We start from the raw sequence: 18,069 nt of genomic DNA on the forward strand, positions 1-18,069 counted from the left end.
TTGTAAAGCAAAAACACAGGGAAAAATATTTGTATTGGTAATCATTGCATTTGGTCTATACAGGAAACAACTGAAGGAATAATTGTGTCCTTGGGGATCAGGAGCAGTAGAGCTTTAAGCTGAAGTGTTTATGTTTTGCCTACCAAGTCACATTTGAGATGTTAGTGTTATTTGATACCTGTGAAATTAGCTCAAAGACATACAAATTCAGGATATAATTCTCAACTGACTTATTCCAGTATAGTTTTGTTGATTCCAGTAGCATTGCTATTGCTTTATTGTGCAAATTATATCAAAAGTCAGGCCTCCTTTTTCAGGAATCAGCCCTGCTGACCTTCAACCCCATTGCACTTCTGCTGCAGCTCTGAGTCCCTACATGGACAAAATCTGAATTAGCCACTTCCATCTTCTTGATCCACTTTTGCTAGCAAATAGCACTGGCTTCAGTGTACTTTTGTCAAATGCATACAAGGGTTAAGTAGCCCTTACCTCTACAGGATTCTTACCCCCTTCATCTGGGTATGGTGGAAAGCTGCATTGGCACTGTTGAAGCCATGTTTTCTTGATGGTACTCACAAGTCATGGTGCAGCCTGGGCTCATTTGAGGCATCTTGATTACAAGAGAAGAATTTTCTTGTAATTACATACAGTTTCTTCTGCCACTACTCAGTCTCTGATTTTAAGCATCTCTGATGTTTTCTTCGTGATAAAAATTGGATTTTTAGTCTACTGCTCTTGGGCAGACTCAGTCAAAGAGAGAAGCTTTGTTACTTTTTATGTTTCCTTTTATAAGAGAAAGTGCCCCCTTTCCAGCCCAGAATAGTATTTGACACTCTACAGAGAGCTGGCTCTGTGTCTCTCTAGGAGATTGCCTTCCCTTGCAAGAGAAGAGAACCTTTTTTGTTGCACGTGCTTCATGGTTTGCTCTTTCATGGGGAGCTGGCACACAGAAAGCTTGATTTTTGCCAGGTACTGAGTGCCTTCTGCAAGGTATTGAGTGCCCTCCTATCCTTTGCAGCCAAAAAGGAGTTGATTGCTCTTGGCATCAGTCAAATCTGGACCCAGAAGACCACAGGTAGTATTTACCAATTATTTATGTGCTTTCGCATGCCAGAGTTTGTCTGAATTGATTTTCATTGCATACGAGAGATTTGAGGCGTTAATGACACTTGCCTGCCACTAAAAACACTTTTTAAAAAAAATAATAATACAATAATAAGCATGACATTTATTGCATTGCCATGGGGAAATTAAAAACCCCCAAAATTAACTAGAGTCCAAGTAACTATTAGCTCTTCAGAGCTAATGTGTGAGTTATATACCCTGAATGAGCACCATATGCCAGTTCATTGTGGCACAGTGAGTCAGAGGACACACTGTGGAAAGCAGTAATTGCTTGGCATGCATTGAAGCACTCAGTAGGGCTTTTTGTTTGGTTTTCTTAAAGGAATATGTTTTACTCTGACAATAAAATGGGTATTGTCTGATATGCTGCCACCAGGGACTGTTGCTTATTTTGTACTTAACCTGGAGCTTACCCTTTTGTCACTCACCGCAGAACCCCTCAGTAACTTTCGCTTTCCATCTGCTTGTATTGTATGTGTGCAGTACCAGAAGACTGAAGAGTGAGCCTTCCATTTGGTGTCATCTTGTCATTCTGTATTATTCCTCCTCTCCCTTTTCCTCCTCACCTTCTTTCTTAGTCCGATAGAGACATTCAGATTGTTTATATGGAATAAATGTTCATCCTGAGCAGAGTGAAGCAGTGTGACGAGTTGCACAGGGATATTACAGTCTCCACACTTGTCCAGGGCTTGGCCAGATAAGGCCATCAGCAAGCCAGTCCGATTTTGATATTGGCCCTTCTTTGAGCAGAAGGCTGGGCTATGTGACCTCCAGAAATGCCTTCTACCCTGAATTACTTTATGGTTCTGTTTAATACCCACTTCCTGTACTGATTCAGCCATAGTGCTGTGCATGTCATTAACCCCTCACTCCCTGTCATTCATACCTGCATAGAACAGGAGTGACCTCCTGAAGGTCAGTGAGGTGACAGAGGTTTTACTTACATGGAAACAGTATCAAGATGTAAATAGTGACCTCAGATGAGATTAGTGGGTGAAATTTAGGTATCTCTGAAATTATTGGGAATTTGTAACAGGATTTCACTTGAGTTTTCTTCAAATCTTCAGTAAGTTCCAATTGAAGTTATCAAGTGAAGAGTTTAAAGCATAATTATATCAGGATGATAAGTATTTAAAAGTAAATATCACCTTTTTTTTTTCCTTTTCAGTGACAAATCTTATTCTCTAGCAGCCTTGAAGAGAGCGTTGGGGTGTTTAGGGTTTAGTGAGCCACCAACTGCCCTGGCTGGGCCGTTACATGCTGGTTTCCTCATGCAGCCGTAACCACGTCAGGGAGTTAATGCTGCACAGAGCATCTGCTCCTCAGCTCAAGGCCCACCCAGCCCTGCAGCTGTCTGCCAGAAAGCTGGGACGTGCACAGGGGCATCTGTGAGCTCCATCGGGTAGCAAATTTTCATGGTCAGCCCATGTGTTAGCCAAAAAAATGTCCTTTGTCAGAACAATGTTATTTTAATTGTGCTGAGAGAAAGCAAGATCACACTCAGATTCACCATATCAGCCTAGGGGATTTTGAACAATGATGTAGCTATTCTAGGGCAAAAAAAAAACCCCTTCAGAAACTCCCTTGGTGGGAAAAAGAAATGGGAATATTTCATAGGGTTTTTCTTTCAAGTTTGACAAGATAAGGTGCTTTTTCTCCATCTCTCTACTTTATCAACAAGAAGTATATTGCTTATGTAAACACCTGGTTTCCCATCAGGTTCTGTCAAAACTAAAGTGTACAATTGGGGCTATCATAGTGGATTGAAGAAGGACTAAATATGAGCAACCAAAAGCTTTTGTTGTCCCCTTTTATACAAGGCAGGATTCTAAAATCAAGATTTAATAGGATAGACTTGCTTTCATTGCTGCCCTCCCTTTTCTGTAACCACATAAATAATCTCACCTCATACAGATCCTGCTTAAATGATGCAGGGTACTGCTCTTTCAAGTGTGAAAAGGGTTTTGTGCCAGGTAGAGGGACTATAGTAATGGAAGATACTTTTGCTCAGTGGGGTTGAAGTTCCCTTCTCCACTGCTCTTTGTGCAGTACACAAGCAATAGGTTACAAGTCAGATTTCATGGACCGATAGTATCCAAATGTGGAACTTCATGCAGTAGGTCTGACTTTGAATCACCTAGGTGATTTCTCCTCCTGTAAAGCTATCACAAGTTCATGGAGCTCTTGTAAAGGTCACGTCCAAAAATTCAGACAAGTCAACCAGAGAAGCCTCTCACTTTCTACCATTAGTTTGCATGTGAAGAGTTTTTGTTGCTATCTCAGCTACTTGTCAGGTGCCTATTGTTTGTAGTGGAACTGCAAACAATTTCCCACCTGTCCATTATTAACTTTTGCATAAGAAAAACAAGTAGTGAAAAATAATTGCAGTCATGATGAAGACAGCTTTAGATACTAGTGTGCCACATTGGTATCCTGTTTAAGTGTGTTTGCAAAGATGAAATTGCACTAAGAAAAATCCTCAGCTGGTAACTGGAGTGAGTTCAGTTTATAGTAGTCAGGCCAGGACTATAAAAGCAACCTGCAATGAAACCATCAGCTAGCATTTGTTTGAAAAGATAAGAGGAGTTGGAGAAAAATACTCAGGCTGTTCACACATTGTCATGCTGTATTTGGGGAAGCTTACCTGCAAAAGCCAGCAGAAAAACAAGCAAACAAGTACCTGTAGCCTGTGGGATTGACCCTGGTGTGAAGGTACTCCCTGACTGCAGATACTTGGGTCTTGTATTGGAGTCAGCCTTTGCTCTAATACAATTCCCTTTGGAGGCAGCAGTTCAAGAGTGGATTCTGTGGGGCTTTTGTCCAAGTAGTGTATGGGCCCAGGGTTTTGTTCCTGCTTGGTGTGTGCCCTGCACTTTGCAGACCGTGGTATGCAGAAGTGGTTTATGTGTTAGTTTCCTTGGAAAAGTGAAGTATTTGTTCTGGCAGTGTTTGGTTTTCATATCTCTTGACATAAAAAGGAGCACAGCTCTCAGTCTGTGAAAGCAAATGTCAGAGACCCATGGCAAAACTGAACTGAAAATGCACCTCTGGCTGGGAATCAGTCTGAATCACACGGTATTTAAAAGCATGGTGGTTTAGTGGTCAGTACTAAAGGTTCTGTTTGCAACTCAGAACTTTATTTATTTATTTTGATCAAATAATGCCCATTGCAAGGCCTGTGGGACATAGTGGAATTCCTTCTCAAATGCCCTCCAGGAGCACAGTGAGTGGCTTTGGGCAGCCAGGGAAATTGAGAGGACGGGGCTGCAGCTGGAGACAGAGCCAAGGCTGTTCTGGGATTAAACAAAACATGCCATTGTCTGGCCGTGCAAGCCAGCACCTGGCACCAGCTGCAGGAAAGCAAATAAATATCATAGTGTCTACAGAGCTTCACTTTTTTGTGTGTGAAAGTCTATGTTTCACCAATCTGTTTTGCAAAGTTGTGCTCTCCCTGAGCTTGTTCATCAGCTTTGCCACTTCTTCTTTTTGCATATCTCCTGCAGACCCGCCCGCACTGCTGCGCTGCCGTGTCAGTGGTTTCAATTTCATTTCCTGTGCGAAAATTCATATGCCCAAAGTTTTTGTTCCCTTTTTTTTTCTTGTTTTTGCTTGAAGGAAAGAAAACAACAGTAAATTAAAACTCAAGGTCCTTAGGAAATTTCTGTGGCTGAAGGCCTGTGAGCTGAGGTGCCCTGGCAGAGCACCCCGGTCACCTGAGTACCCTGGTTCATCAGCAAAGGGTTGATACTCCACTTCTTAAAAGATTACAGCTCATTTCTGTCACTGAGTCATATTTTTGCTGATATTTACTGCCAGCATGGAGGAGAAGTCAAGGCTAAAATCAAAAGTAGTTCACTCTCACCATTAAGTTTTAGTGCTCATGGCCCAGCCCTCAGGGCTTTGTAACCTGCTCAGATTTTATAGCCCTGTAATGGGACTAACACTGCGGATCGCGTGCGTGTAATAGCTGTTTTCCTGGTGCAGGTTGGCTTGCTGCTTTCCACCCACAGTGCCCTGTTGCACAACTCTTCCTTCCATTAATGTATTCTAGAAAAAAAAAAATCAGGTGTTGGGCAGATGGGGCACGGGAACAAAGGAGAAGAAAGGATTATTTCCTTCCACTGCTGGTGTGGGGATCTAGATTTCTGGGAATAAGGTACTGTATGACATGTTTGTACAGCTGCCACAGGTGGGATGAAAATCTGTCCTCAGTTATTGTTCAAGATGAATGGATAGAGGCAGTAAAAACATAACTGGCTTTGTGTGGAGGTAGCCTAGGCAGGTATGGCAACAGCTGATCAAAGCCATTGCTGGGTATAGAAGACACTACTTGTTTTTCCAAAAATGTGTAATCTTACACATCCATCTGTTTTTTACTTAGTTAGAAAACATAATGAAAAAGTACAGTACTCCTCAATTGTGAGAAAGCCCTGAACATCAGTATTGGTAAACTGAGTTAATTTTAGGCTAAATTTAGAATTAGTGTGAAAGAAAAAACAGGTGAGGGTGAAATTGTGTATCCCCAAGAAAAAACTACTTTGATGTAACAAATTCATATGTTTTATTGCACATTTGCCTCACTAAATGGCTACTTTATTGTTTATCTTCCCTGCACAGGGGCAGTGCTCCATCATTGTAGCATGGAAATTGCTGTCTGACATTATCGTGTGTTGCAAGTGCCTTGCAGAAGTGTCACATAGGATCAATACACTATTAATCACATGCAAAAAATTCAATAGGCACAGTGCACACCACTGACTGTTTGACTTCATAAGCTTTGTGAGCTTTAGGGGGTTTGCCTTTTTTTATAGCAGAATGAAGGACATCCCTTAATTGATTTTGATGTGGTTTATTTGTGGCAATAGAAATTACTTAATTGACACCAGGGTTCGATAGAAAATTGCAGTCCATTCAGATAAAGAGCTTCAGAATTGAAAGTGAAATAGGATAATGCTTGTTCCCTTGGTCAGAAGGTGTATAACTTCAGGCTACAAGGAGACAGAAGAGTTGAGGATGTGCAGTTGTTGAATCTTGTTCAACAATGCCCATCTTGCTTGGAAAGCCATCAGCTTGCTACACCACATGGATAGAATGCATTTTGTTAAGGGCCCTCTTACAAGGACAAAGAGGTGGTGTCACCCAGTGAAGTAATGATTTTCCACTTTCACGGTGGGTGAGCTGGTAGAGCAGAGGGAGCAGGCAGGGATGGCAGTGGGAGGCTGGTGTTTCTTTCCAGCCTGTTGACAGTCAGGAGGTTGTGAGCTGGCACACCCAGAGGCATTAAATTGGGTCAGCAGTTGGCTTCACGTGAGCAAACCCAAGTTTTAACTGGTTGTTCTCCTGCACAGAGTTACCAGCACAGTGAGGATTGGCAGTTTCCTCTCAGTCTCTCTGCCTCTGCCAACACCTTGCTCCTTCCCCTTGGTTGTCTTTGCCAGAGCAACCCCTGGGCTTGCTTCTCTGAGGAGAGGAAGAGCAGGAGCATCATGGCTTTCCAGGCAGGACACTTGGGATACAGAAGACACTGTGAAAGCCCACCAGGGATTTCAGTAGGACAGAGTCATGACCAGTGTGACTCGGTGTGCCAGACTTCCCCTGCATCCCACACTCTTCCCTCCTGACTGCCACGACTGCCCTGTGCCATCTCCTGGGGACTCAGGCTCCGTCTCTGAGGCTGGGGAGCATCATCTTTGCCTCAGCCCCTGTTTCGGGTCAGGGTCATGTTCCCTCTGAAATCCATTGGAATTTTTGGGTATTCATTTTCCTCCTTTCCACCCCACACAACAGAAAAGGAGTTTTTCATTTCCTCCTGTTCCAGGTTTAGTTGTAACTGCTTTGTTCTTTGACATAAATAAGTAGAACAAAATGAGCATCTAGAGTATTATGTGACTGCAGATTTTCTGCTCCTGAAATCTGAGCAAAGATGCAGGATTTTATAACAGCTCAGTGCTGTGACATGGTTCCTATTTGAAGCATTTGAAGAACATGAATGGAAACAGCAGCAAGAAAAAAAAGCATGTAGGGAAAAAAGATACCTTTTGTCCAGACCACAACTGATGAAAAAGAAATTGCATTAAGCCCTGGGCTTTTCTTTCAGAGTAGGCTTCAGCTTTATAAAGAAATTCATTTTCCTCCTAGAAAATTTTCAGTAGCAGATTTTCCAGTCAGTCTTAGTCGACTAAAAAAAGCATCACAGTGAAAGAAAAGGAAATTATGAAGAAGTGAGAAGGGAGATGGAGAAAGTTGGAGCAAAAATTAAGAAGAAAGGACAAATGGATTCTAGAGTTTTAAATAACAGCCAAAACACAGAGAAAAGTATACAGAAAAAGAGTCCATTAAAGACAGAACAGAGAGCTATAGTTCAGGGAATTTTTAGAGGCACTTTTTAGTAGGAAGAGAGGCAGTGTATGCAGTAAAGAGAATGGTATTATTTTTCAGAAATTGTAGGTATCTTGTTCAATGAAGCAGAATGAACTTGGATATGAATTAGGGACAATAAGTGAAGTCAGGTGCTCCTTGGATACTGGTGGGGCCTTGAGGGCTGGCAGACATAAAGGCTTTTTTTTCCTCCAGATCAGAAAGACTTGCACTAAAGCCATGAGTTTGATCAAGGGGCTGTTTATTTTAATCATGTATCGATTGGCTTAACCACACTGCCCTGGGAGGGAGGGAGGGAGGGAGAGCTGTCAACATCAAGAATTATAGCTTTCAAAGTTCCAAATAATCCTAGGAAATGAGCCAAACATAATAAATGCAGTTTTATTTGGGACCTGATCCTACTACTGTTGAAATCAATAGCAGTTTTTCCATTGCTCTCAACAAAAGTGGAAGCTGCTTATTTGAAGACCAGCTCTGATCCAGCAATCAGGGCATCTAATTTTGAAATATTCATGAATGTGAATGTAAAATAATAATAATTTTTTAAAAGAGCCAACCCACAAATAGATTGGCAGTTCTAGGAAAGCTCAGTTTTTAAGGGAATGTTGACTTCAATTTGCAGAATACAAAATAAATGACAGAAAAATAAGGGAGATGACAATGTCTAAAGAAGCAGTGAGCTTAAACAGGGTTAGAAGAATTAATTATAATGTGGTAAACTGATGTCTTTCAAAAGTCATTGAGGCAGAAAAGGATGAGGGAGCGCTGAGAAGCTCACGATATACAGTCTGCACAGGTTGAACTTAGTAGAGAAGGGTCCTTGAAAGCAGAAGTAATGATGATACACATCATACTGCAAAAATAGTCCATAAAATCAGTGGTACAGCCATACAGTCATTCTTCAAGCAACATTCCCATCAAGGTGAAACACACTCTGAATGTGTACTTTGCTTTTAGTTTTCCAACAGAAAGAGAAGCTAGAAAAAAAACCCACTTAGTTACTACTCTAGTCAACAATTTAGCATGCTGAATCTTTAATCAAAGTTTATATGCATTGGCCAAAAAATAAGTATCTGCTTTGCTGTGGTTTCTGGTGTTCAGATGCAAGACAGGGCATGCATTTTAGCATGTGTAAATATTTACAAACACATATCCGTGTCTACAGCCAGACTTTGATTTTCCCATTTCCATCAGCATTTGGAAAAGCACTGTTTGAAAGATTTGATTTTTAGAGACTATTAAATGAGGTGGCGTCCCTGATGTGCTTGTCCCCGAGGCTCCTCCTGGAAGGTGTCGCTGTGCATTGGTTGCTTGTCTTCAGCTGTAAGAAGCTTGGAGCGGATCATTACTGTAATCCAAAGCAAAAACTGAACACAGTGTATTTTCAGATGTGTAATCCATGGGTTGTCTGTCAAAAAAAATCAGTGGTTCAACAGTATTGGGAGTTGTGTCTGTTTTGACAACCAGCAGGTCCTGGCTGTGCTGGCAGCATTCCCTCATGGGCATCGCTCACTGTCTGCCCCCTCTGTCCAGCACCTCCCCCTTCCTCTACCCCTCATTTTTTTTTGCATGTTATGAGGCACTCCATTTCAATGCCAGTATTTTTTTAAAGGGTATGGGTTATCTGAGGTGCAGACTCTACATGTGAAGATCTGATGCCTGTAGCCCAGGGGATGGCCCAAGCCAAGCTGGCTGTGAAAGCACTCCTCTTATGGAGGTATTTTCACCTGTGCATCAAAGATTGATCAGTCATGGGGGGCAGCAAGAGAACCTGGGTTATTGCAGGGTATTTCACCTGAGGAAAGTTGTGCAAGGCACAGACACATGACTCTCCTGTGCAAGGGCCTCCTGGCAACAGCAGCGAGCAGGTACTTGAGAAGTGCAAAGTGCCCATGCTCGACCCCTTGTTCTATTTTTCCATATTTTGCTAGCATCGATTTGATAATTGATTACTCCATCCTCAGTTAATGAGGGTTTGTACCAGTGTATGTGAGAGCAGTTCTGGGCATGGCCCAGTCTGGATTTTTTCTTCCCTTGCTATCGGATCAGGCTCTTGCAGTGTGACTGGGCTCAGCCTAGGGGCACACCATAAATAGCAGGCTTGACTGCTGCTTTTTATTTATCCATATTGAGTTCATCAGATGAAGCCAAAGCTTCCTGGGGCCATCTGAAGCTTCCTGGAGGGGGCACTCTCACAGTCAGATGTGGCTCCTGGAAGGCAGATGTGTGTCTCCGGGATGCAGACATATGCCTCAAACTTGGATTGCTCCTTTTGGAGTATGTGGTTGTAAGAGCATTTTTCACAATATATTTCCTTGGGGGAATCTGACGGACTTAGATCTCGGATGCCATCCCCACTAAGTGATACAGTAAAAATAACCTATTATTCTTTGGTTCTGACCTGGGCGGTGACAACATATTGTTTCAGCATCTCTGTCAGACTATTTCCCTTAAGAGCCATTTTAGCCTCACCCAGTGGGACATAGCTAAAGGAAATGAAACTCCAACCCCATTAAGGAAAAAGACAATGCCTTTCACTAAACAAACTTACTTTTCTTGGCTTTTCTTCACCAAGGAGAATTGCCCGTACCCCCCACCCTTGCAGCCTTTGTAGACAGTTCCTGTAATTGGGAATGGCTGGGTGGACACCAATGGTTGGCAGCAAAGGGGGATAAATCCAACATCCCTTGAACGTGACACGGGCTGGGAGCACAGTCCCAGGTGGCCGCTTAGTGACAGTTCCTGTGGTACTGGTGGACCGTACGTGCCTGCCAGCCACAGCTGCTGGTCCTCCAGACACAATTGGTATTTTAGCAAGTCTGTACACAGAAAAGCTGGGCTGTTACTAATTTTGTGCAAGCCTTGGATAGGTAGTGTGCCCCACTATTGAGAGCTGGTGATTTGCACCAAAGTTGTGGTGGCTCATCTCCTGCCACCCATACAGTGAAATGACCCCAAAAGCAAGCATGACCTTGAGGATTCATGGACTAAGGGAGAGATCACGATCTGTCATCACACTCCAGCTAAGGCTGAAGCATAATTTACACTTACTAATTAGGTTTTCAAGCACAGCCATTAATTTGGGGTATCTTGAGACAAACTAGAAATCCCTTTTTATAAAGCAGTTCCACTCAGTTACAAAGAAAGAGTCTGGAAAGGCACCACTTCACATTTTGTGTGCAGCTAATTGGGACAAACCGTAGGGTGATCACCTTGTCCCAGGGAGAGTTGGGGTTTACAGAATGCAATCAAATGGTCAGCCTTCCAAACTCAGGGTAGAACTGACTAACACCTGGGTCAAAGTAAATCCGCAGTCAAGAGGATTAGAGCTGGCAGAAAAATAAAGAACTCTGTGTCACGAGATAAAAGTAGATTGCAAAAAATTGCAGTCCTGAAGAGTTTTTAATCTTAGAGGTAGCTAATGCTGCAGGTCTCCTAAGGTTTTTTTACATAAGGGGAGCCTGTGTTCCCAGGTTCTGTTTCGGGGTATTTCCAGTATCAGTCTCCACGGGGAGCAGTTAAGCTCCTGTTTCAAACCTAATTATGCAGGGATCTATAAATCTATATATCTCTGTGCCCTCTTAAGCAGGTTTATGGCTGTCCCACCGATTCACCAAAAAGCTGTGTGAAAAAAAGAACATATCCTAATCACTAGGTGTGAGCCTCTCTTTTGCACACTTTCCCCCTCTGTTGATAAGTGTTTCAATAACCCATGTGAAGAACAGCTTCCATGAGACAATCCAAATGCCCTCCATTCCTCAGCCCAGAATAGCCTGTTGCCTGATGGTTATGACATGCTCCAGCAAGATGAAAGATAGGGATTCAAGGAGCAGAAATAGGAAAAGAAAGCAAAAATGAGCTTTCTCCATACCTGGTAGCTATTGCAGAGAGAGCAGGACAACAACCACCTCTTTGAAGAAAAGCAGTTATGTCCACTTTTCTTTTTCTCCTTCAAGAGAAGACTCCAGGAGTTTATGCAGGATGGTGCCTTTTTGGGGTGTGGTGTGAGATGCAGATGTCTCAGGGAGGTTAAGGCTGCTGTGAATCCCTTTTAGAGGCACCTCCATTAATCTTCATTCATGATACTCAAGCTAGCTACTGTGAATTAAGCCCAAAAGCAACCAAGTTCCTAAAGACTGTTACAGAGCTGGCCCTACCATTTTTATTCCATTACTGCTTTATCTCATACCATGTCTCGAACAGTGACCAACAGGAGATATTTTGGTGGAATATATCCTGCCATCATCCCCCTGCCATGCTGATGGTCCATCACCCTGTGATTCACTTTCTCCTTCTGTGAGCTCTCTCTGCTGTTGATCACGAGGTATTGCAGTGCTCGTGTCACCCAGCGCACTCACCAGTGGCCTTGTTTAAAAAGCAGTAGAAAGTCATAATGATTAACGTTGTGGAGATTAAAGTCCCTCTTTAGATCATGGCCTGATAGGCAGCTGCTGTCACAGTGCCTGCTTTGCAAAGGCCACCAGTGTGCCAGTGGGGTGAGTGTGGAGCTGCTGTGGTTTGTGGCAGTGTTAGCCCTCTGAAACTTTCCGTGGTGAATGGAAAGCATTGCAGGTACAGTGATGCATATCTATCTCCAATCATGTTCGGGTTAAAAACTTCCTGCAGAGCTAATGTCAGCTTAATCTTCGGGTCACTGCCACAAGCTCAGTCAGGTTAGAGATCTAAACCATTATGCAGGTACAGGGGAGGCTGGCAGCTATCAAACAGGATAATCTGCAGCGTGATTTTTTTTATGACTATACTCATAATGGCATGTATACGCAGCGAGTGGTTGTGATCTGGAGCAAACTTGCTGGTTTGCTTGGTTCTGGTGAAAATTTCAGTATCAACATACTATGCAAAAATAACTGGTCAGATCCAGCTGAAGTCACTTGAGTTATGTGGGGAATTAATTGGCCGCATATGCCTGACAAGTCAGTTAACATAAAAGATGCGAGCTACTCCTGAATTGTTTTCATTAGAAAATCTTGGTTTAAAAGGCACTTGCTTGCTACACTTGTTAGAATAATTCTTTCTGCTATTATTTTTGAATGTCTATGATTTTGATAATAAATTATATATATAAATTATTAAACCAGCTATGATTTAATATGATTCATGCCACTGACTTTTTAATTAACTAAGGAGCCATCATTCTCAGCAAACTGTTCCATTGCATAGGTGTGCATTTCACAATAATTGAATTTAAAGGCTTATTTTTGCCCCTTTATTGATGTCAAGGGAAAACAGTGCAGTTATGAAAATGGAATAAGCTGAAAAGATTCCTTCAGTTCCTGCAGGCTGATTAGAACAAATGACTTTCCATTGCAGTTTTTATAAATGTATCGTTTTCTGAAAGGTTTATAGTACTTCAGGGAATGGAAATAGCAGGCAATAAATAATATAGGATCACTCAAGTTATTGGGAAGTAGAAGTATGGCTTTTATCTGGAAAGGTGAGATTTACTATTCTGTATTTCACATAAATGTTTTAGAAGGAACCAGATGCAGTGATTTGTACTTTATTTTGGGCATGGAAGCAGTCTTAGACACTTGTCCAGGAGCACCACGTGCAGGAGCCGGCACGGGGAGCGCTGCTGGGGCGCTCCTTCCCTGCAGGCAGCAGGTCAGCAGCGAGCAGTGCCAGGGCTTCACGGTGCTCTGCACTGCTCTGGCTGCAGAGAGGTGACCACGCAGTCAGGGGGACTTTGCCTTTCCTGGTCAGTGAAGTCATCAGAAGTATTTTCCTACCTCAGTTTAATAAACAACACTGTTTTGTATGGAATGAGTTTGGCTAAACAGTTCTTGCGGTGTTAGAGAGCTCAGCTGGAAAAGACTGTTTAGTAAACCCCTCTTTGTTTTTTTTCTTTTTCTGTGTAGAAAGCAGAAATATGGCAACAAAGGAAAAGCTTCAGTGCTTGAAAGATTTCCACAAGGACATCCTCAAACCTTCCCCCGGCAAGAGCCCGGGGACACGGCCTGAGGATGAGGCTGAGGGAAAGCCACCGCAGCGGGAGAAGTGGGCGAGCAAGATCGACTTCCTGCTGTCCGTGGCGGGGGGATTCATTGGTTTAGGCAACGTCTGGCGGTTCCCGTATCTCTGCTACAAAAATGGCGGAGGTGAGTTTTCATTCCATGCTCAGGAATCCGTCTGTCTGCCCTTTGCTCGCTGTATTTCAGTGCCTTCATCCAGTTTTTAAGAAACCTGTTCATACCTGTGTTTTCTGCCTCCCTCACCAGTCTTCAGGAGAAATTGTTTCATCACTGATTAGTTTTTATTAAAATTTTATTAGGGAAAAAAATCCAGCAGTTTCAAATGTTGTGCTATTGAACCTTTCCTGGTCTTTTACTTCTGCTACAATTGAGTCTGAGTTTTAACTAAAAGATATGCTATTAATATAGACCATTAGGATTTCAGAGCAGGGGATTTCAGAATAAGAGCAGTCTGAGCCATACAAAAGTATTGTGTGCCTAACAATTTGCCGTTGTTATTAGAGATATTCACTATAAAGAGGTAAGAAAATGCCCTTTCCAGCCAATACTTATTCTTTTTGCAGAAAAAATGAGCAAAAATACCCCAGAATAAGATTATTGCATAGTGATATTAAAGTATCAAATATCTTTCTTTGTTTATATGTGCCTGTTGTCACTTTTTTTATGATCTTGTGTAAGTTCTATCATTTAATCTAATTATGTGCTGTTGTATTTTCTCAACAGGTGCATTTCTTATACCTTATTTCATTTTCCTGTTTGGGGGAGGTCTTCCCGTGTTTTTCCTGGAGGTGGTGCTAGGACAGTATACCTCCGAAGGTGGAATTACATGCTGGGAAAAGATCTGCCCTATTTTCACTGGTTAGTACATCTTGTTGTGCTTTACTGCCTAAAGATCCCTCTGTAAAGCATGTGTAGCAGCACCATTCCCCTCATGTCCATTTACTGAGCTGTTTTCTCTAGTAATTAAGGGTATGATACTGGTTCCTGGAAAGGTAGAAGTCAGAGAGTCTGAAGGACAAAGTGAGGTATTGATTTTGATGCTATCAGCTTGTTAACTGGCAAAACTGCCAATAACCAAGAAAGAAATTGCATATTATGCCTTTTAAGGCAATTGCACATTTTGTTTACAGGTATCAGAGAAAGTGTTGTGTTGAAAGGCTAGATAGTATTAATGAAACCATCTTTGAAGTGTTTTTTTGGTCTGGAAATCAAAATCCATCTTCCATGTGAAAGTTTGTCATTGGCATCATCTGTCTGCTACTGATGCAGTCAAAACCTGGACAGCATTTTTTGGTGGGATTCAGGAACAAGGCTTTGGCCATAACTGAACAGGTCCTGGCAAATGTTAGTCTGATATTATCAAAGGGCCTTTGCCTGCTCAGTGCTCACAGGAACAGTGTGAAGGCTGCTTTGGAAGTTAAAGAGAAGGAAAAATGAAAGGTTAGAAAAATGACAGAGGATGTCTTGTGTGTAGATTGCCCTTTACAGCTGGACAGCACAGGCAGAATCATTTGAAATAACTACACTAAACATGTGGCCCTGTTCAAATCCCATTTGGGAAGAGTGGGCACTTCACACTGGTGTGTCTCTAGCTCTGCCACTGTTGCTGTTCCAGGCATCTCTCTCCCCTGATGTCACCCCAAGCAGAAGTGGGGGTTTTCTCTGAGGCTCACCCTCCCACCTAGTACTCAAAATGCTGCTGAGGGTGATGTAATTGTGCTGCTTTAGCTTAATTTTCTTCCTCCTCCTCCCACTTTTGTGAAAACTTTTTTTCTTTTTTTGAGGAGGAGGAAAAAGGAATGTTCCTTGTTTAGATAGCAATCTCCCAGGCATCCATAAAGAGAAAGTGTAGCTAATGTGACTAGCTGTATAAGCTGAAAGAAATGCAGATGTACAGAATAAATAGCACTTGCTCTGCTTGTTTCCATCTGACATGAAAATAATCTCTGGTGATAAAGACTCCTGCTGCAACAAGGTTTTAAACTGTAAAGTATGAGACAGGTATCCCAAGTGCTGGAATATCCATCAGAGTGATGTTAAAGAAAACGTCACAGGTTCTTGTAAGAGACAGTTCTAAATTTTTAAAGCAAGTATTTTTATTTTGCTTATGGTTCATAACTGGCAAACTGTGTAAGCAGAGTTTGATCCGGGTAACCATAAGATCTACAAATACCATGCTTCCTTTGCACAAGTGAAATTGAGGCAGAAACCACAACTTTCACACTGATTCCTTTTTAACTCATTCAAGAAATGTTTTCTTTTTTTTCCCCACATAGACTGAGCCCAGCCAGTTGATCACTGAGTGGTGCAGATGCTGTTCAGCTGAGCTGCTGCCAGGAAAGTTGGCTTGGGGGACAGTGTGGCTAGGATGAGGTTGCCCACATAGGTACCTAAGAAGTGAGATGGTGTGTGCATACGACAGTCTGGTCAGAGAGAGAGAAAGCATGAATCGGTCTGGGAAGCTTTAGGGAGCTGGATATAGAAAATGATAATCAAATATTAAACAATCCGCAGGTGGTGTTTATAACAAGTTGTTTTCTCATAAAGTTGTTGAACAATGGGTGTCTTCTTAATTAGCCAGTCATGTGAAATGTGTTGATTAAAAGATCAATCAGGTCCACCTGCAGTGGACCAGTATATAAAAGAAAAGATAAATGTGGGGCTTTTTAGCTCTAGCCTTCTGATCTGAGTTGTGTTATCTGTTCCTGACTCAATGGTGATAATGGTGCAGCCAACAAGCAAAACCTGATGCCTTGACTTCCCTCTACTAAAACTTGAAATAGCTGGGTTAGTGTTAAATTGAGTAGATTCCTGCAGTCCTCCCCTCAGTGTCAGCAAACCCTAGCCAGAAACTCAGCCCTGAGTGCCAGAGATGGTGGCAGGTCTGTGCTTATGTGTGGTTGAGCTGAGTTTCCATCAGCAGTAGGGTAGGGCAGGATACAAGCCTGCAACACAGTAGGACTGGCACCAGCCCCAGGAGATCACAAGGTGCAGCAGCTGTCACATCTGCACATTTTTCTTTTCTCTCCCCTTCTTTCCAGGAATTGGTTATGCTTCCATAGTGATTGTGTCCCTTCTGAATGTGTACTACATCGTGATCCTGGCCTGGGGACTCTACTACCTGTTCCAGTCGTTCCAGAGCGTCCTGCCATGGGCACACTGCCACCAGAAGTGGAACACGCCGACCTGTGTGGAAGACACTCTCAGGAAGAACAAAACACTCTGGATATCACTGAATGCCACTAACTTCACCTCTCCTGTCACAGAGTTTTGGGAGTAAGTACCCCCTCTTCATGGTGTCTTCAGGGAGCTTTCAGTGGCATGCCAGAGGTCGGTCCTGAGATTTTATGGAAGCCCAGTGGGAAGCTTTAGATAGGAAAAGAAAATTGATCTGGGTGTCAGTTTTTTGATCAGTGTTTGCTACTGGTTCTCACCTATCTTGAGACAGACTGGTAAGTCTGGGAGTGGTGGAGGCAGGTGATAGATGTGTAAGTGTATTTATCCTAGACTATACAGGGAGCTTTAAAAGCCCAGTACAGCTTCTTCTTTGGAAAAAAACTTATTTCCTTCTTGGCTGGATTCTCTGAGTGTGGCAGGAGAACGCAAACAAGTCACTGCAGATGCCCTGATAGCAGGGATTTACAGTGGAAACAGTGACACATCATCACCTTTGTGGTTATCTCTTCCCCAGCTGTTAGCATTTGCAGTACACTTTGTGAAGTTATAACACATCTCTCTTCAGTCTGACGACAATGTAAGGTTTTGACCTTAGTAATGAATCTGACAGAGGTGGTGAACATTGTCCTGTATTCTAGGTTTCTCAGGTCATCTCTGTTCTGTTTTTTTCTGCAGTCTCTGAGGAGACTGTTTTGCCAGATGCCTGAATTTCATCAGTTATAAGCTTCTTATTCTCATTTCTCTGTTATTTTTCAAGTTTTAAATCATATTGCATAACGTGATCTCTGAACAGGCATGACCTCGAAACTCTGTGTGTTTATATAAGTGTCAAAACATAGAAGCAGAGGAAGACACCTGTAGGGAAACTTAAATCCAAAGTATCTTCAAATAGTTTATTAATAATTTTTTTGCTTGCTTGCTCAGATAGTCACTTATGGGTAGAATCAGTTTCTGGCCTAGCTTAGCTTTATCAGCATGTTTAAAGTGCAGTTTCATCTCTTATCAACTTGTACCTACTTCTCTATTTTTAAAAATAAGCATCAGCCAAAGCCCCAGCAGGAATCGTGTTCCTGCTGAAGAGGTTTGGCATGCATTAGGTTTAGGAAAAAATAGTCTTAGGAGCTGTGCTAAAATTTGTAACAGGAGAGCCAAAATATAAAGGGGCAGATCGAATCTGGGATTGGTAGTTTATCAAAAGGCTCTGGTGGCTGGTGTGAGAGGCAGGGTACAGGCTCTGAGAGCAGCGTTTTCACCATGAGCTCTGTGTTTCTGTGTTGAGGGGCAGCTGCTTTTCCAGGTGCTTTCTTCCCTTTTAAATATGGAGGAAGTTGGATAACGATAGTTAAGTGGTACCTTTGAATATTTTGGAGGAACTGAGATGCAAGTTGCAGTAGAA

General features: G+C 42.4%; 1 protein-coding gene across 9 annotated transcripts in view; it reads left to right on the forward strand.

Annotated features, from left to right (window-relative positions):
- Positions 1 to 18,069, forward strand: part of SLC6A6 (solute carrier family 6 member 6) — a 93,546-nt gene that overhangs the window by 46,139 nt on the left and 29,338 nt on the right. For 5 of the 9 annotated variants that reach the window (XM_068201989.1, XM_068201986.1, XM_068201988.1 and 2 more), the window contains 3 exons: positions 13,383 to 13,622; positions 14,220 to 14,354; positions 16,538 to 16,772. In XM_068201989.1, coding sequence (XP_068058090.1) covers positions 13,394 to 13,622; positions 14,220 to 14,354; positions 16,538 to 16,772 — 599 coding nt within the window. In that variant the 5' untranslated portion in view covers positions 13,383 to 13,393. Of the gene's footprint in view, positions 1 to 1,018; positions 1,076 to 12,053; positions 12,076 to 13,382; positions 13,623 to 14,219; positions 14,355 to 16,537; positions 16,773 to 18,069 lie in introns of those variants that run through there. The other 4 variants (XM_068201985.1, XM_068201991.1, XM_068201983.1 and 1 more) reach the window with 2 other exon arrangements.

Source organism: Anomalospiza imberbis, chromosome 11 (genome assembly GCF_031753505.1).
Source record: "Anomalospiza imberbis isolate Cuckoo-Finch-1a 21T00152 chromosome 11, ASM3175350v1, whole genome shotgun sequence".
NCBI lineage: Eukaryota > Metazoa > Chordata > Aves > Passeriformes > Viduidae > Anomalospiza > Anomalospiza imberbis.